This window comes from Bombus huntii, chromosome 2, assembly GCF_024542735.1.
Source record: "Bombus huntii isolate Logan2020A chromosome 2, iyBomHunt1.1, whole genome shotgun sequence".
Taxonomy (NCBI): domain Eukaryota; kingdom Metazoa; phylum Arthropoda; class Insecta; order Hymenoptera; family Apidae; genus Bombus; species Bombus huntii.
Genome location: NC_066239.1, coordinates 20732485 through 20753021, shown reverse-complemented (window position 1 = coordinate 20753021; position 20537 = coordinate 20732485). Strand labels below are relative to the sequence as shown.

The 20537-nt window shown below is 37.6% G+C and overlaps 1 protein-coding gene across 1 annotated transcript in view; it reads left to right on the top strand.

Moving 5' to 3' along the window:
* The window catches only part of LOC126875009 (beta-1,4-glucuronyltransferase 1), a 37059-nt gene extending 18024 nt beyond the window's left edge, over nt 1-19035 (top strand). The window contains exon 4 of the mRNA XM_050637633.1: nt 13855-19035. Within this exon, the coding sequence (XP_050493590.1) occupies nt 13855-14061 (207 nt within the window). The 3' untranslated portion in view covers nt 14062-19035. The remainder of the gene's footprint in view (nt 1-13854) is intronic.
* The last annotated feature ends 1502 nt before the right edge of the window (nt 19036-20537 follow it).

Below are 20537 nucleotides of genomic sequence, written 5' to 3'. Positions count from 1 at the left end.
GTTATCGCGCTATGGAGGCCCATTTTACAGTACAAGCATTATTCAATTTAAACTTGATACGTTTCCCGCCAAACGCTCGTACATCGAGCACGGACGTTGCTTACGTTTCAGTGTCCGGAAACGAGCTAATTCGCGTTCCAAACAGCACTTTCGTTGTTCGTTGATGTTTTAGAACGAGCATCGAGTAATTTGTTAAACTTAGGTCGACTGGAGACTCTTCCAATCTCCTCTAATAGTTTAGAAACGTGGCTTTGATTGGATTCTAAATGACACGCTATCCTACCTATTATTTATAGCATTCAGATACTAATTTATTAGTTTCGAGAATAATAAGTTTCGTAGCATTGAGTGGTACTTTCATATGGCTACAAAAATTTGGTACTATGATAGTGAAAAGTAGAATCTGATGGAAAAACGCTTCATTCGAAAGTTGGAGTATAGGCCATTTTTGTTGGAAAAATTGATAAATTTCATGTTTAACCATTTTTAATTTGTATATAATGGTTTGTTTATTATTGGGGTGAGATTTACTACGCACGATTGAACTGTATATTAAAATATCATTGGTATGCTTTCTTCTGAAAATATTGGTATATTATATCAAAATGGAAAAGTACCGTACCTCTCAGTATTGTACCGGTACCATACACACACACACTCACACGTACGCACAGTGCTGCTAGAGACTATGAATGACACGTTCTACGTGTTCTACGTTACGCTCAATGCATCGTAAAAAAAATTCGAGACTCGAACAAATCTTCCATGTCTCTCGTTCCTCGTACAGCAGTGGAATAAGGTCGCATAGGTCAGACGGCGTAGCAGTAGTATCTCGACCGATAAATCTTCCACTTTCTAGCACCATTACTCCACACTGATTTCCACGCGATTTCCCTTCTACAATAATTTTACACCGAATTCTAAATAAAAAAATGTCTTTAAATTATTTTTCTGTCGTAAGCTTCCTTTTACAACATCCTTGCCTTTACCTTTAAGACGCGTAGGTATTCTCGTAACGCGATATCATCAGCGATCAACGGTGATAAACTAAACCGCAAAACCTAACGATACAAGAAAAGGCGTGAAAATGCATGTAGACACGCGTGATGCGTCGTACCAATAGGATAAAGTATCGAAGTTTTTCCAACGACGTCGACGTTCACGGAATGGTGCCGTTCGGGCTTGCCTCGGTGGAAATAACGAAATTCCATCGCGCGGCGAAAATCCGGACGGCGACCGTAGTTCGCCGTATTCGTAAAAGCAAGTATGCCGCAGCGACGGCAATAAAACGGGTATAAATCTACATGGCTACGTAACGTGGTAACACCGGCGCGAAACAGGCGTACACAGGCGCGAATGTAAGCTGGTGTACGGTTGCAAGCGTAACACGCTCTTCGTGCCGAGAACTACGTGCCCCGTACATTGGTATTCGCGTCTTCTCTGCGGTTCGTTCGCACAACATCCACTCCCCACGGAGGAATGAGAATGGATATCGTTCGCTTTTCCTACCCTCTTGTATTTCGTTGTACTTGAACCCACAGCCGCCCGCCTGTTCGTCTCTCACCTTCGTGATCCGATACAATCCTGTAGCGCTATTTTTTCGCCGAGCAACCAGTTTTCCTCGACCTTCGTGCTCCTCGGTTTGGCCCGTTTTGTCCTTTTCCTTCCTGCCTGTTTTGCCGCACCTATCTTGTCCCCATCCGTCGCCAAACGCATCGCACACCAACTTTTTTCACCTTTTTGTTCGGCACGCACGTTGTTTCGCCGCCACCGACCAGAGCAACACGTTTCCGTACGAACGCCGAGATAAAATCGAATCGACTGCCACGGGTTTTTCGGGATCGGTGATTCGACATGAGACTCGTTGTATGTTGGGTTAGACAATTAGGTGGCTCGTGAATACGATCGATGGCAGTCTTTTAATAGAGTCGTTTAATAGAAATCGTTTCAATGAATGAATGAAGTAACGTTTTTGTTTATTCCGGTTCAATGGTATACCGGTTCAACAATATGTACAAATTAAACAAATATTTGATCAAATATTTCACATTAAATGATACTTTAAGTCGTCAAAGGCTAACGTTGCACTAACACATTTTAAGACCACAGGCGAGAAATATGATATGTCACATTTTTTGTTCTTCATATGAGAGCGATTAAATATCCAATACTTTGTCAACCAATCACGCATGAATTAAATTGTCTTTTTATTACATTTGGTTATAAAGTTCTCTTGAAAAATATTCACATCAAAAATATTAAAATCTCAGCTCTCTCGAAATATATCGATTTCACAAGTATTAATTATCACATTTTCCATATTAGATATTCACAAAACTTCGCGAATTTGTCATCTACCGCTAGAAGCTCGTATCTTCGAACCGAACAGCTGGTTCTGTTTCTTCCGAATTATGTGATTTTCAAGTACATTCTTTTAACTATCGAATAACACGGAGACGAAGAAATATTCAGAGTCAATTTTTGCATTGCATTTGTCAATCTTTGATCTCGCAAATTTACACAACAAACAAAGATTGCATTCTGAATTATGCATCAAGTTTTCAATCGGTATTTCTCACTCAAAGTCTGTGTTATCGATTCGTCTTTATGAAAAATGAAAATCCAACAACGGAACATTTTACTCGCGACTCTTGTCCCAACAATACGATCGAATGCACACGCGAAGGAACAGCTCGTGAGCTATGCTTTTCAAAATATTGCACTCTAGCAACAAACGTCTCGTCGTCTCAATGAATTTCGAAGCGACTCGTTTCAATATTGATCTTTCGACGTTCATTTCGAAGATTGACTTTCGATCGGCTATGAAATTGATTGGACAGCGCGGAATTCCATAGCCGTGAGTGGCGAGACACGCGAGCGTGTCCATGGTACGGTCAGGCCGCGTGCAGGTAGCGCGATTCGAAGGAAAGGAAGATGCTGGTCGGCCTCGTTTGGTTCGCTCGTGCTCGTCGATTGAGCGATTACGTTGGCGCGAGTCTTCAATCAGGAAGCAGTTCGGCTTCAATGGCACGATTCGACGATTCGAGTTCATTGAAAGTGAACGAAGCACGAAGTTATTTCCACGGGTCGAGGGAACCCTCCCCTTCTCTCTCTCTCTCTCTCGCCTTTCCTCTCTTTTTTTCTTTCTTTCCGTAGGTGTCTGGCGAATGAAATTTTGTGAAAAAAATTAACTATTAAAACCATATTAAAAGTTAAACGGGTTGATTCGTTGTTTCTAAACCCGAGGCGAGGCATTTTGTTCGCTCTTATGCATCCATTTCTCCAAGATATCCCTTTCCTCTTTTTTCTGTTTCCTGCTTATTAGTCGGATAAAATTGTCAGTTGAATGCCGGCTGCTATCGATATGTTGTAATTACCTCGATTCCGATAAAGACGTTACTGTCGACGATGAACCGTGCACGAGTATCTTCAGATACATCGATACAGATGGTCCAAGTATTTTCGAGCGAAGAACAGACGCGAATGAGAAAGACGCTCGTGAAAATTGAAGCTTAATGAAAGTTCTCGATGGAAATCGAATGTTCGATACTAATTATCAGAGTCCGACGTATTTAACGAAAGATTTATCGTGCTTGATAATTATAGATTGACTATAATAGTAATCGTACGCAATGGTTCTCGTTATTAGCAAGTTTTATTAGGGGAAAGATTGATTTCAATACGCTCCTTTCGTGTATGAATAACGCGCGTATATTATATAGAAGCTAACTTTGATGGATATTCGATTATTGTCGTTCAGTGAACGTACTAGATGCTTTAACCATCGTATTCGATAGATCTGAATGCTTTTGTTCACAATTAGTTTCGTCACGAAAAATAGCTTATTGTTATCGTCATCGTCATCGCACGATGTTTATTAACTTCGATATAAATCATTGTTGATAAATAATAATTGCTTCCATCCTGAACGTATTCGTCACTGTCGTATTTCCTACGTATTACCCAGTGCGAGATCTGCTCTAATTATACACGGCCGTGATAATGACAGTAATGAATTCATGTATCGAAGAGTTTATCACAACGACCGTTTTGTGTATTTTATTATATTTAATCATTTCGATATTGTTGAGGTTATTCGATGTGTAAACAGAGAAAACTCGCGGATAAATCGTAAGGCAGAAAATATATTTAAATAGAAGTGTAATTAAAAGTAAGAATACAATTTGAGCTGGTGCAGATCCGCACGCTAGCTGTGTTACCCAATAACTAAAAACCCCGTCAATGTCGCCTGTCTACTGTTTATGGTCTGTCTTCGTCGCAGTCTTTTGTCTACACGCTGTCGATGGCTTCGGTGCTTGAGAAAATTAAAAAGATCAGATGTAGAGTTTTCTTAAAAGTGGTGACCACTTCAACAGATATACAATGTCGTTTGTAAGTGTCCAGACACTTTACTCGATTTGTAACAACGGTGTCTTAATTTGATCAAAATGTAAAAATTAACAATGAATCGATAATTGACAATTTGGTATTTTCTACGGTCGCGGCAACAGCATATCGGCTTAGAAGAATTTTTTGAATATAATTCGACATCTACTAATTAAAGAACCGGAAGATAAAAAGCTTATCGAGTAATAAAATTAATGAACACAACGGAACTTCAATTATATTTCTCCGTCAAATTCTTCCATCACATTCATCCAAATTAATTATACATTCACGTCGAACCATAATGGATCAATTTATCCTCTTTTTCAATTATTCGATTCCATCAAGAATAGTCGCTTATATCTCCTTAACAGAGTTTACCGACAGAAATCCCCGCATTAAAATCACACGCAGAGATCTAAGCCCATCCATCGCGTCGAACTGTACGAAATGCAGGGGTTTCGCAGTCCGCTCTTCTGCCTGTGGTGGTTTTATTCATCGGCACACCTTCCGCCTGCAGGTTCGTTGATGTCGGTGGGAAATGTAAGATAAGTGTAGACACGTTACAGGGAGCCGCCTTATTCGCCAGGATTTATACCGACGTGCGATCGCATAAAACTCAATTACCAGATTTACTCGCCGGTTTCACTCGCCAGTTTCACTCGCCGGTTTTAGTCGCGTAGCTTCCACCCTCGCCGTTCTGCTAACCCGTTGAAAAATTATGCGTCGCTGTTTACCAAACTTCCCAGGTCCTACGAATGCACCGTCACGCGTGGCCCTAATGCGTGGCCTCCGTACGAACGCATTCATACGGGAAACTCTGACGAGGGAGGGTCGCGCCATTTCGAAAAAGAAAGAAAAAAAATACATTTTCTGCTTCAACTTGAGTACATGGTCGTAGATCAACCAAATGGAGCTTTGCTACGGTTAAACGCAAGTTTTTCAGGCACATGCTACAAATTTCTAGCTTGGATTTGAATTATTACGTGGGCTTGCGTGGTTTGTGAGATGAGATGAGGTTTCTGTGAGGTCGGATTATGGGATATTTTTTTGGAATACGGTATAGAAGATGGGGGATATTGAACTTTACGTCTGATTGAAAGTAAACGATACTTAGATTTTTTGGAGTAGCACGGCCGACATGTTGCTACGTATTTCTTCTTTTTATCGCGTCAAAGATCCATTTTCAAAGCTCGCAACGAGAAACGATCATATGTTATCGTGGATATCGTTATTTTTATCTTCGTTTAAACGAACTTGTGAACCGACAGAAACATAATCCTCTAAACGCGGATAATGTCTTTATCCCCTCGTTAAATTTAGTCACCCGAATTCTAGGAACACAGGAATCGAATAAAGTGTGTCGAGTGGTAGCGTGGCATGTCATGATCGTAATGGACCGCGGTGGAAATGGTGGCCTCCGTCGATGCTGAACCGTGAAATTAACCCAAACACATTTCCCCAAGGCACACGCGATGTAAAACAACCCACGTTCGATCCTATTTCCTTTATATATCATCTGCGACAGACACGAGTGCTATAAAATTGCGATTTCCTGTCAAGGGCTATCGAACAACCCATAAACCTAAGATTGTTTCTTTGAAGATCGTTATCTTAGAAAGTCTTGCTTTTGATTTTTTTTTTAATAAAATCTGATTTTTATATTATCTTCTAAAGCAGGGCACCGTTGACGATAGATATAGATAGTCGATAATCGATCGTTTTAAATGATAGATATTTCGAGGCTTAAATTTAAAGAACGTTGATTTAATGATTTTGATATAAAATTGATGGAAGTAGTCGTAAAACATTTCAATTTATACTCGAAGGTCGCGATTTTTTAAAAGTAAAACTCTGTTGCTCTCTCTGTACTTTTATATTTATACTTTATGGTTCTTTCAAGATTGAGTTCCAAGCTTGGCTAAGAGAAGTCGCATGTTATAAACCTGTTGAACTTTAGCAGCACTGCTTTCGTTCTTCGATGATTTAGAATATAAACTACGGCGTGTTTCATGACTATAAAATCACTCAAAGATTTTCGATTCTTATATGTTGTGGTCAATGCGATAAGGAACCAAGTGTTCCGTATCTGAGCTGTTGTTATTTCTATACTCAGAGATAGGATCACAATAGTCATTATTTTATTCTTGTGATAAATCTATCACACCGTTTTAAGTCAGAAAACCTTTATTGCACTTTCTTGCATGGACTAGGATAAAAAACAAAAGAACATCTTAAATCTATCGATTGATATCTAGGACTATCTTCTAGTTACTATTTCTTATAACTAACACATATGGATGACGAACATGAACTCACGTTGTTATTTTCAATATGAGATTTATAGATATTGAGAAATAATTTATCATGTTCTTCTCCAGAAAGAGAAAGACTATATTCCCTGGATAGAAGAGAGGCGGAAGTTTATTCTAGTTTCATAGCTGTAGAATCAGCATAACAAAATATTTTATTATTCAAATATTGAACTCGGCATACGATAAAAGCAAATTTGTTTAAGGGTAGCTTATTATTACGTGGCTCCACTTTCAAATAAGTTCACGCGTTGTTTCTACATTCCCGTACAAAAGTCTCAGAGCATCTTCTATTTTTTCTATTTTTTGTATATTTGGCGTAGATTATGAATTTTAAATTGTACGCATTTTTTATTAGAAGCATTGATATATTAATAGCCTAAATTTCCTTTATCGTATAAAGCATTAAGGTAAATGAATTTTTATAACACAATCCATCGATAGCCTTCTCTAACGTTACGACAATTGTAGTAAATGTCCTGAGACTTTAAAGCTGGAATATCGGGTCCGTGTTAAGAAGTGCAATTTTTAGTTTCGTAGCTATGAGATGCAGCGTATACTGAAACTAGAAACACAGATTTCCAACTATAATAAAAGAATGTATAAAAGGAAGATTATAGCTTTCATTTTCATTTCCTTTTTCTTTCATTTTTCCTTCTTCTGAAATATATTTCTTTTGCGCTTAATTACCTTCGTCATCAGCTGTAATTTCTTGAAAATTAGACGCATCGGCTGCACTTGCTCTGCAAATTCTTAATACTTGGGAGCAAAAGCGTAACAACGGGGAATTTCCTTCGTTTCGTCATCCGCATCCTTTCCCTTTAGACTAGAAATAATTTCGCCATGTTCCGCTTGATAATGTTACGCGCATCTCGTGCACACAGCCAACTAGTATACGCGCAAATACTTGTAAATAATCAGGATATTCGGTATTCCGTGAACACGTGTGCTCGTGTGTGTGCGCGAAGGTTAATGATTAGTGCGAGAACACAAACCGCTTCGGCATTCTGTATTCCTCTTCGTAATGCAGAGATCCGGAGAGGAACAAGCAAAACCGAATGGGGTATGCCCTTAGTGGCCGTGCGAAAGAACGATTACCAGTTACGGAAATTGTGTAAATTTACATTAATACAGTGGCTGAATATCGTTTGAATATACTGCCACATGAAGCACACGCTGGTGGAAGTATGTGTTGAATTCCTTGAATAATTCCGTTTGCTTTTCAAAAGTTTTAGTGGCTTGTTCTAACCGCAATTTCGAATATTCAAAGCTTTGTTGGTTACGTTACGTGAGCGGGTAGGAATGAATAATTTGTTTGTTTGTAGAAAGGAAGGAAAATTCTTTTGTGAATCGTGCATGTTCGCAGTTAGGATATTGATAAATGTAAATATTTATCGTTTAAATAAAAATTCGAGATTCGTAGTAAATAGTTCACGAAATGATATATTTTTAACATTCTAAAAAATACCATGTTCGTATAATATTTTTATGCTATTTTGGACATTTTAATTGGTCTAAAAATGAACGAATTTTATTCGCGAGCTTCATTTCCCCTTTTTATACAATTTTCATATCTCTACTTTGCCCTTCTTTCTTTTTCTCTCTATCAATAGAATATACACATAAATCATATTAAATGCGAACATTTCTAATACGATTTAATTTGGCCTTGCAAACAATAGTTAACAGCGTCATTTATTAGCCATTTATCGACAAATTATACTTTAATGCATCAATTCTGTACGATATTTGCTTTCTCCGGTTTGTCCAATTATACTTTTCCATATATTGATCGTTTTGAAAGAAAGATCTGACGTGTCGTCAAATTACGAAACGATCAATATATAGATAGTAATTGATTTGTTATGTTGCGTGTAATATTTGTGGGTTGGCGTTTTGCGTATGTCACTTTTTTTTTTCGAAATGTTCTACGCAAAAGAAGAGAATTGTGCCGTTAACTCGTTACTACTAGATCAAGTCGAAACTTTCCTCGTCGTGTCATGTGAGTGTGGAATTATTTCAGACTCCGGTGACGCGGAAATGGGATTCTTCGATCAAAGCAAAGTGTCCAGTCTCGGTAATTAGGAAGATACGTCAACTCGTTATGTTGTTTAATGCAATCTGTGTTCTCTTGAAACTCGGCACAAACAGGTGCCCCATGAGTAACTTGTGTTGCAAGAGCCAGAAATGTTTTACACCGTGGCCGCAAGAATGTGTCCCGCGGGAATGCTGTAAAGGGAATTAATTCTCGTCCACTGACTAATTAAGACGAATAATCGTGTGTAATGCTCATTATGTGGGTAATTCAGTTTTACTAATCAACGAAGCAAGTGCCTACACCAAGGTTGAGGTTCGGGCATAATTCACCTTGACCATTGTACGCCATTAATATTTCCAGTCTCATACTGTTCTTATGACCTCTAGTCATCAGACTTCTCTGATTAAAGTTCATAATGTACCTAGAAATTCTGCTGATAATTTACTAAATTTCGTTAAGCGAACACATCGTTTTAATGTAGCAATCAAATTTAGTTTAACTGTACGATTTGACTTAATTCTTTAAATTTAATTTTAGATAATTTATTAATTCAATGAAGGAAAATGGGGCTATCGAAGATCTCAGAAGAAGTTCACTCTTGAATTCTTTACCTCGGAAGTTTTACTTTTATCGAAACTTTCAAATATTTAACGTAACGGAAATATAATAACGAATAAATATATAATATCGATAAGCATTCCAGAATTTTCCAAGAATTTATATTTCAGATATCCTGGAAGTTAAAGCAATAAAAAAAATAGACTTCCTAAAATTATTCAATCGAATGATATTTAATCTTACTTTATTTAAGTTAATTAATTCTCATAGTTTATCTCATATCTCTCAATTGTTACCTATATTCTATAATTATATTAACGTTTGGCCCATAAATCGTTATCAGTTATTCGTAGAAAAATTTGTTAGCATTTATGGATGAGTCGATGAAGTTACATTTGGTTGATTGGACGATGACGTTTCGACAATGTCTCTCTGTTCTTACGATCAAAGTTGACGTGATTAATACAATTCTCATTTCGAAAACCATAGCACTATGTCATCCTGCCGCTGCGTACATATAATTATTCACTGGTTGTCTCCGAAACAGTGAACTGAAGATTAGACGCCGTCTATCAATTACTTTGGACGTCGTCAGAGGCGTTATTGGCGCGTTTCCGCTGTGCAGATCCTGCATTTCTCTACATTAATTACGACCATACCCACGTCGTGTGCGGTCTAATGAATCTCATTATATCATCCTTCTGGAGCCGTCTTCTTTTCATTAGCTCCTTCGCGATTCGTTAAAATCTGTTTTGAAGAACTATTTGCATAGAACGATACTTTTCTTCGCGATGCATTATGCAACTTTTGAAATCTTTTGTAATTATGAATTATTAATTTCTAGCTTTTTAAAGATACTTTTCAAAAATACTGTTGAACGATGCAGTTTACAGTGTGATATGAGAAAAGTCTGTCGTCAATTGTTTCCTTGGACGAAACAGATTAGAACTTGAAGATGTGAAACGATACCTTTTGTATCGTCAGTTTGAATATGATTACGACCTAGATTTTCAGCTTATTGTTAGTTACAAACTAAATTTAATGCTATGGAACCCAGATTATATCTGAACTAATCATGATAATACTCTGTTCGAATAATCGAATAACTTTCTTTTTACCATTTATTGTAAACTATGTTATAAGTATTAATAAACACAACTAACGCGATAAGTATACGTAATAAACACGCTCGTGGCAGGTTTTCCAATTTCTATTCTTCATTTTCAATTGCTATTTTGCAAGAGATCGATCTCGAATTTTCCGTCGATCGGTGCACCGATATGATCGACCGTTTTATACTTGCAGTATTATTTATAATTTTGAACGCACTTTTAACCCTGTTATCACCTACGATCACAATTATTTTCAAAACACATCTCTCTCTCTAAAAAAGAAAAAAAAGATATCTGACCAAACTTGCTAGACAAAGAAGTTAATTACCTTCTATACCGATCTATACCGATCGATAGATTCGCATATGTATGTTACATTTGGTTATTGAAAATTACTTTGTATATGTATTACAATAGCACAATTTCGTATTGCTCGGTACGTTTGTGCAGCTATAACTTTCGTACAATTACGAATCAAACGTCGAAACAGCTACAATATCATTTCCGTTTTGATAATCACAACGTGTCTACCAGCTTTACGTGCAGCTGTCACGTATGACTCGCCATTGTTACGTATGATTATTCACGAAGACGCATCTATACTGGAGAAGAGAAATGCCGGATCCCGTCTGTTAGGTCTGTCTGACCTGTCTCAGTTGGCGGACCGGGGGCGAGATTGCCAGCCGTGTTCTCTTCCTCCTTACTATTCCTGTTGCTGTAATGTCGGAAACACCGTGTTTCCCGTGGGAATGTCGCTGTTCGAGCGATATCTACGGCACATTTTCTCAAACTTTCGCCGTGATTTCCACGCCACAATGCAAAAAACTTACGGAACGCACTAAGCGGAAGAAACTATGGGGCAATATAATTTTAGCTTTAGCCAGCCATTGTGTAGCTACGTTTCCATAGTATTTCTCTTGTGTATGGTGCATGCAGCAGGCGTAAAACTACTTTTTCAATTTCACGAAGAAGTTAAAAGCGCGCGAGAACACGAAGAGCAACGAATTGTTTCCGACAAATATCTTGGTAACGTTTATTTTACGTTCCAGTTTAAGAGCGCTGAATTTGTGCAACATTTAAGTAGATATTTGACGTGCTATTGAAACTGCTGATTTTATTATTTATATATTTTGGATATACAGTCAGTCAGTGTAAACAAGTATTTGTAGATCTATCTTCTATCAGCAGTGACGTATAAAGCATAACAAAAATTAGATCAACGTTAATTACAACGAATATATGGACTAAGCATTTGGAACTCTTACAGTTTATAGGTAACTGATTTTTTAATACTTTACATCAACAAGAAGTTTCAAAGCTGTGGGTGTCTTGTGATTATAATCCATTCTTTCCTAATATCTCTCCATAATTCCTTATTTAAAACATGTTTTAACGAAACGATTTATATAGTATCTAAATAGTCTAGAGTAAGGACAAGAAAGGATGTTCCATTTGAAGCGAAGTTTAGTTTTATTTTAACAAGCAATACCCAATACAAAAACTGACTACGATATCCCCGTACGTCTTATTCCAACACTCACTCGGCTCACAACTTCTGTCTTCCCAGATCAAAAAATGCTGACCCTCGACCCTCGCACCCTTTTCCCACTCCTTTACTCATTCAGCTTTGACGTCACCAAGGCATACACTCTTACTTACATTCTTTCTCTCTTTCTCTCTTCCCCAGCACTCTTACGATTCTTAGTTTATACCTTAAATTTACAACTTATACTATCTCGAGAAAACTCCAACTTAAATATGTGATAGACCAAGCGTACCAGGCATGTAAATATGAAACCGGAATTTTTCATACAGACCTGATATACCCCTTTCTTTTCTTTTTTGATATTACATGTATTTATACTTTTGTGTCGTCTAAAATATTCGGCTTACCGTGAATCTAACTATCGACGGTTTGGATAACTCGACTGTCATGAACAGTCTTTGAGTAAAGGAAAACCATAAATTCGAATTTCGGTCCAGCAAACCGACCGAATTCGTTCTCTTTCGCATGCTTGCATACACGTTTCTATCGCATATGTTTTAATATATTTACGCGGAATATGTTTCTTCTACTTTATTTTAAAATATACGATCCTAAAATTGGATTTCGGATGCGCGTAACGAGATATTCCATGTAACAATTCTAAATGAGCCCTGTGGTCTTCACGTATCACTTACGTTGAGGTTGACTGACAGAAGAACGAGTGGATGAATTTGTAACAGAAAAATACATTGAAATAAATAAAGGTATAAGTATAATGTATACCGATCCAGATCCTCGCTCTTACAGTGTTACAATACGATAGAAGCGATAGGGAGGACGTTCATATATTTACAGCAAAGGATATTACCAAAAAAGTTAACCTTGTAGCTCTAGCTAAAGGCTACAAGAAACAGCAATAGAAATCTACTTGTAGCTCCTTTGTTTCTCGACCTTGTAACCCAAAACATAATTTATATTCAATAATACACAGAATGGACCTCTCCTTATTTAGAATATTTTTTTGTTTCACTAAATTCACACAAAGGATATAACCTAGCAAACACGAAGATGGTACCCCGCTGGGGGTAGCCACCCACACGATAATCAAACAGCCAAAAAATTCTACCAAATGTCCAAATCGGACAAATTGTGAATGTAAACAACTAAATAAAAAAAAAAAACTAAATTCTATTCTCTTCGTAACAGCGGTCTCCAGGTCACGGATATGCAACAGTAAAGATGTAGAGTTTTTCTTGAAGTAATTAATTCAACAACTTACAAAGAATACAAATTTCGACATCGTACGTTCGTTACTTGTAATTAAAATTCTGTTTAAATTTACGACACCGTACAAAGTTGAGGTACTTGGATACAAATCACGTTTGTATTCAATATCATTCTATCCTTAATGCGCTTGTAAAATGTTGGAATATTTCTTTCAAAAGGACGCTTACGAAAATGTTTTATGACGGTGAGCCACAAAGATACTTGAAAACTTACAGCGACATTTTATGGATGTATTACATGTGTTATATGAAACATTTAAAAAATTTGTTGGCATTAAGTACGCAAGAGTTACAAGATTTTCATTGAAAAGGATACATTCAACCGTCGGTTATCCATTTGCTTTAATAAATCTCAATATTTAGAGGAGCTTTCTTTAGCATCTATTTGTTTGTTTAACGCGCTTGCTAAATACTAATCTTTTGAGTGTATAATAGCGCTAGCTAGTAGTGTATCTCACTAAAGCGTTAATGAAATTTCGCTAATAATCGAAATTTCACACGTGCATTATATTCGTCAGACTTTTCTATCACGAGTTCTCAGACTCTGGAACTCGATAAGTTTCAAATCTCCAAGAAAAGTTTCCGAAACTTATTTTCCGAAGCTCTGTCAATATCAACGACGACAAAATGTCAGAAACTTGTTACCTGTAAAGAATGATTTCTCTTTTCTGACTAGGTGTACGAGATGTACGTGGCCGGATACCAATTCAAGGTTCTCTCTCCAGTATTCACGGGTCATTGGGGTCTACAGACAAGAAAGACCAGACCAGCTTGGCGCGAACGACAGAACAGTGCCAACAGGAAGCACTTCGAGACGTTTAAGAAGGAAGTTTTCGCCCGTTACATGCGCGATCCTTTGAAGATGATGAAGAACCCTCACTGACGAAAAGTTCGTCGAAGGTTTCGCTAATTTATTAGCGAGATCTTGATCGCCGTCCTTTTTATTCGTCGCGCGGGGCTCTCACTGAACCAATCGGGACAACCTTCAGCGTCTTTGTCTCAAGGACGATACTGGGCTCTAATTGCTCTACCTGACACGGTGCCATAAGGTTTAAGTTTTTAAACGGACGAACAATTTCATCGACCGTGTCAACGATTCAATTAGGAACGTATCGATCGATTGCTGTATTTTTCACTGTAACCGAGATCAGATCGTTTTCTATATATTTTGTATCGTATCATGAACTTCGAACAATCAGTGAACTTGTATATCGAGATTTTAGTATTAAATACTGGAAGACGAACAGTTTGAAAAACGTCTGTCTGCGTTGCTGCGCGCAAACATCCGGTGGGGCACGTTTAATTCGAGGTCCTTTTGCATAATAATTTACCGACTAAGAATATTAATAAATTGACAGGTCACAAGTAGTAGATTATAGACTCGTGTTTGACAACTTTGCAATTTTACATCACGTAGAATAATCATACGGCGTGTAGTTTCTTAAATTTATTTGTACAGTTGAATTTCTTACATTACGAAAATTGTTACCGCCACAAGAGAGAGTTTATTTGTTTTGGTAACTTGTGACTTGTAAAATTTCACTAATAACTAGTTCAATCGTGCAAAGCGAGCCGAGAAATTGATCCATCCATTGTGTAGCGAGTCTCATGGCCTTTTTAACCTTTCACGGGCCTTGAAAAATGAAGAGATTTGTCGTCTTGAAAATGATGCTTTTACTTAATGTGTCGTTATTCGATCGTTATTCAAAGCGACCTTATCAACTATCTCGAACCTTCCTGCTATCCCGGGGAATTTCGCGTGTTCCTTGTACGTTAAAGGATCGCTTTAATAGCCCTTCATATTCCGTTGTCGTTATCGACAAAATAATCAATTACTGGGTGATCATCCGTATCCGACGTTTCCTGCTTGCAAAGAGTTCGATGTTCCCGTATGATTCCAGTCCATTAAACTTCGCGTTTGTGAATTTTCAAGTTATATACCAGCCGTTGTAACGTCGAAAATGGAAAGTGGTCTACCTTCGCCTGAATTTATTAAAATACGTGTGATCTTTTCGTTTAAATTGCACGCTAACGACTTTTCTAAACCGTTAAAAATCTCCCTTTTCAGTTAAAACGACGGTTAACGAGGCAGGATTAATATCGATCTCGAACTTATCCGATTCTGTGTTCTTAATACTTCTATACAGAAATCGGAGCTAACCCACGAACAGTCTTTGCCTCTGTAACGTTTCAAGCTATCAAAGTTCGATATACGTATCGTTCACGCGATATTTCACACGTTGGACAGAAATTCCCGCTTTGTATCATGCGCATATGGTTGTTAAAGTCATAGCTCGAAAGCTTTCGTTTTCGAATAGTATTTTCCTCGTTCCCGTTTGATATCTTCGCTGGTCATTCCGGTAATATCCGTCCCGGTAAATCGGTGACATATCACGTGTATATAGATCGTCTCAAGCTGGAGAGAAATTGAGACCCGTGCTGTCTTTCTGTCGGCTCGAAGGAGAAACATTGGTACAGTCCGGTGTACAGGTCATACGTCAAGTTGTGTCGACAACTTCTAATCCTGCATATACAGCGGCTCACGAAAGTATTTGAATATTTAGATAAAAAATTGCTATATACAGGATGGTTGGTAACTGGTGGTACAAGCGGAAAGGGGCTGATTCTACGCGAAAAAAGAAGTCGAAAATATAGAATAAAAATTTAAAAATTTAAAAATTCAAAAATTCAAAAATTTAAAAATTTAAATATTTAAAAATTTAAAAATTTAAATATTTAAAAATTTAAAAATTTAAAAATTTAAAAATTTAAAAATTTGAAAATTTAAAAATTTAAAAATTAAAAAAATAACGTCAATCGAGACAACGATCTACAGTGAGATCCGTTACAACGAGACGTGATAAAGTGCACGCGTACCGAGCGAAAATTCAAAGTCGATTTTCTCGAAAACAAAGCCTCTAACGAAAAATTGTTATTCTATATTTTCGACTTCTTTTTTCGCGTAGAATCACCCCCTTTCCGCTTGTACCACCAGTTACCATCCACCCTGTATATTGTATGTATTATACAAAACATTTTATGATTGCATTAACGCTCTAACGAGAATCTGATAATGTACATAGAAATTGCAAGATATTTGTTACGTTAACACATATTTATAATAAAAGATAAGTAGTCACACCTTAAGTACGTGACAAGTGTTAAATACGATCCCAATAAATATCGTGATTTATTGATATAGTAGATAATTGATAGTTTTCGATACTTTTGCGATCTCCGTGAAATACATATTTGCGTCAAACATCTTGCAGCTTCTGTGTAAATTATCAGATTTCTTTCAAACTTTATCGATATGATAAATTTGTGCTGACGAAATTTCAAAATATTTCGTATAACACACGTAATATATTGACGTAAAATCTTTCTACAAATACACTTTCCTGAGCCATTGTACATCGCACCGTATAAACGTCGTAGGTAAGGATAATAACGAAATGGTTTTGGGCCATGATCGATCGATTTTGCAACATACAATAGACCAGACTAAGACAATTGACACGATCGATGCTAGTCCAGGGCTTAAGGTGTTTGTCATAGGTATACGTCAGTGAGTTCCACGTAAACGAGCATCTGTTTGGGAACTTGTCGCGAAGAAGAATACTATTTATTATTAAGATCAAAGTATTTTCACTTTATTCAAGACACGTAATATGATTGATATTAATTATGTTACTTAATGCTACATATCGATACAACAATGTCCATTTTCTATTCACGGAATCACTTCAGTAGCGAAAGCACTTAGCAAACCTCACCAATGGAACCAAAACGCACTACCCTGTGACCAGAAAAATGCGAGGGAACGTCAGTTAAGGAACAAAGCATTTGGATGGAAGTAGATTCGAATTGTTCGAATACAACATCGAATTGCCATTTAAACTAAAAGAAAATAAGGATAAACGTAGCGTGTTTCAATCGCCGGTGAAAGATGCGAATGACAAACAGCTTAAACGAGTCGGTGTAACGATTGGATCGTGTTAATCGCGTTATCGAAAAGTATAAAGGATTGAAAAAAGGTGAAAGGAATGACAGAGAAACGTAACGAACGAAAGGAACACGAAGGATCCCTTAGGTGAACGTGAAATATTTGCAAGAACAGCGAAATTTACGTGTATGTTCGTTGTCGTTGCGAATATTTCGTATTTGTTTGTGTCGAAGAGAAGAATCCTTAAAGGGAGGAGAATGAGAATAAGGACGAAGGAAAAAGAAGAAGAAAGGAGTCGGCGTGTGGAGATGCAGGGTAGGGCAATCAAGTAGCCGTGATGAGCGTCGAGGGGTTGGTGGCGTACTTCTGGGTGCTTCCGGTTCATCGGTTCGTCCTAAACGAAACTAAGCTCGCTTGCTGCTTCCACTCACGGATTGCCAGAGTCATCAGAGACTGCCATGCGGGATCGCGGAATAAATATCTGCCGGTGAGTTTCGCGGCACGTACACGGTGCACGAACGGGGAAACGAGGCCGTAGATCTTAAGCGAACGTACCTCGTTAGCTATCTGTGATTTAAGAGTTTTAAGTTCGGCGGATCGATCTCGGCTGAAAAGGAAGAGCCGCGAAAGCTTTTCAAGTGCGCGTTCGAAGAGTCACGGAGAACGATGTCTCGTTATATCCGAGGCACGATATTGTCAGAGAAAGAAACGGAATTGTATAATTGTCATATATATATCGACATATATATTAACAAAATTACGAAAAGATTGCTATCAACGAATTTTTTAATCGATCGACCGTTTGATAGTGTAATAAAATAGGAAAGAATTCGAAATGAATGTTAGAAAAAAATGATCTGTTTATTGTCAAATTTTCCTACATTTTTGGTATCATATACGAACATACGTACATATTGAATTTCTCGTAGAAAATAAATATTATTCGTAATTGACAGAATTGTTGATAATAGGAAGACAGCTCTACTTTACGGTAATTCGAGTAAACTAACAAAAGTCAATTCAGAATCGATGAAAATCAAATCATTCTTCGGAACGTGTTATACATTTTTGCACTTTAGAATACGAGATTTATACCTGCCTTTCTCTTACGATAAATTCACTTTAAAAATGAAACGTTGGAACTGCCTTCTTATTGTTGCAAATCCCTCAATTATAGTTACTATATTTCGCAAGCTTTTCGAATCCTCCTCAGACTACGCTGTTAAAAGGTTAGAAGTTCGTGAAACAAATCTTCGTTTTTCGGTTCTTGCGATCCTCGCTGACGACTCGAAAATGAAATTACGCGGTACTCGTAAGGGAGTGACGCTAATGGAAGTCGCAAGCTCCGATTTCATTTTTGAATTATTTATACAGCCGCGGCTGTTACCGTTCCGATATCGTCGTATGCGCATCCTCGATCAAAAAGCATACATGCAAGCGAAATACAAACGAGATCGACGCGTGATCTATTCGAAAGACCGCGACATCGCGGCGAACGAGAAAGTGCAGTGAAAGATCTTTTTATCCGGTTCTTCAGTGATGCTATTGTCACTTATCACGCGACATTCCAATGTTATGGAATTATCGCTCATCCCAAGTTTCCCGAAACGAGAATACGGAAGAAAAAGAGACAAAGCGAGATTTTGATAGAACTATTCGCATTCACGCCTTTTCGAATCCTATTCAGCTCCCTTCCCTTCCCGTTGTCTCGTCTCAACAGCAAGAACATTGCTCAACGATTCGTCGCTAGTAAACCGATTTGTGTAATTTATGGAACATTTTATGACACAGAGTTATTGTATATTATAATGTTTTTACGAATACGTGTAAACCGCCAAAATGATTGTAACACGAGATGATTACTGTTAAAAGGTGAGGCACAATAAATCAGTACGAAGCATGGATATGAAATATTCTCTTCAATGCATTTCGATATCGACCAATTACAAGCGTATTCGATGAAAAATCGTTTCTCCACTCGAATGACAGTCGTTGTACATAAAATGTGTTTTATTATATAGCTGGGGACAGATATAAAATAACCAAAAATATCGTAAGCGGACGAAAAGGACATTTATGAACAATATCGTTATATCGTAGAAAATCATTTTGTACGATATATCGCATATGTCTGATACAAGATTATTTCAATGCATAGAAATCTTAGAAAGAAAGCTCGAGCTTCAAGCAGAAAAGAAACGACTACAAGTTGCAAGTATGATATTCGTTTATTTTCGCAGAACTTGATCTATGCTTGATAACGTGTTCGCGAATAATTTTTTCGCCTATAGTTGGGAAACTAGAACGGCTTGAAAAAGGACAAGCAATTAAATACAGGGTGTCGAGGTGCGCTCATGATACGCGGATTATTTTCCGATGGTAACTGGCAAACTTCGACACCAACTCGATGTAACTTCGAAGCGAAAACTTTGTAATCGCTCGGTATATTGGTTTCGAGGCAAGTGTTTTCAGTGAAGGTGGTATGTAAACTTTCCAAAGAATGTGCTTTATTACATTTTTTTCGTCGCTTCTTTCTCGTGCTGCATCCAGGGTACACCGTGAGACCGCGCTTATCGAAACGCGAAGAATGTCTACGGATATCGATAAGGTATCGCGTCTCTTCGTGCTCCGAGGTGATGAACAGTCGAGGGACGTAACGTCTCTTTATTATTTTCGTACGCGAAAGAATATCCCGGTAATTCGGTTCCATTTTTTCTTCCATAGACAATGGATCGTTACTGCGTTAATTCGTTAAAAAAACGAATCTTTTCTTATCCTTTATGGTTTCGAACGATTACCTTTATCGGCTATTTAACACGATAAGAATGAGAAATTCGCAATGAACTCATTCGCTTTTCATTTCTAGATTTACTTCGTTTTCTACAAGTGTCCTAAGACTTATAAACGGAGGTGATTGATCGATCGATTTGCCTTTCTCTATCGGCTTATAGAAAATCATTTGTCACACTCTTTATCGCTTATTTCTTAATCCAGAACATTTTCTATAAGCTCGCAATTTATACGTACAATTATTAACTTCGTAATTGTTTCTTTCTAATCCTCCTTTATTTCTATCGAGTTCATTCGATCGTTAATCTTCATCGTAATGCTCCTTCTTCGATCGAACTAAGTACGTATACCATATATTATAGCAAGAAGCAGACATTTCGATTTCAATTCTTGCAACGAGACAAATAGGAACACGTTGTGATGTCAGACTATTTCCGAGGAAATTGTCATAATGCCGGGTAATCCGATTTTGTTCCGTGCCAATATCGAACGACACGAACGCGGGACGACAATAGTTTGTTGTAACCAAACTCCGCACTTAACGTATTTCACAGAGATACTGCGGTCGAACCGATACGATCGATTCTGTTGCGATTACCAAGTCCTGTTACCTGCATCTCCAA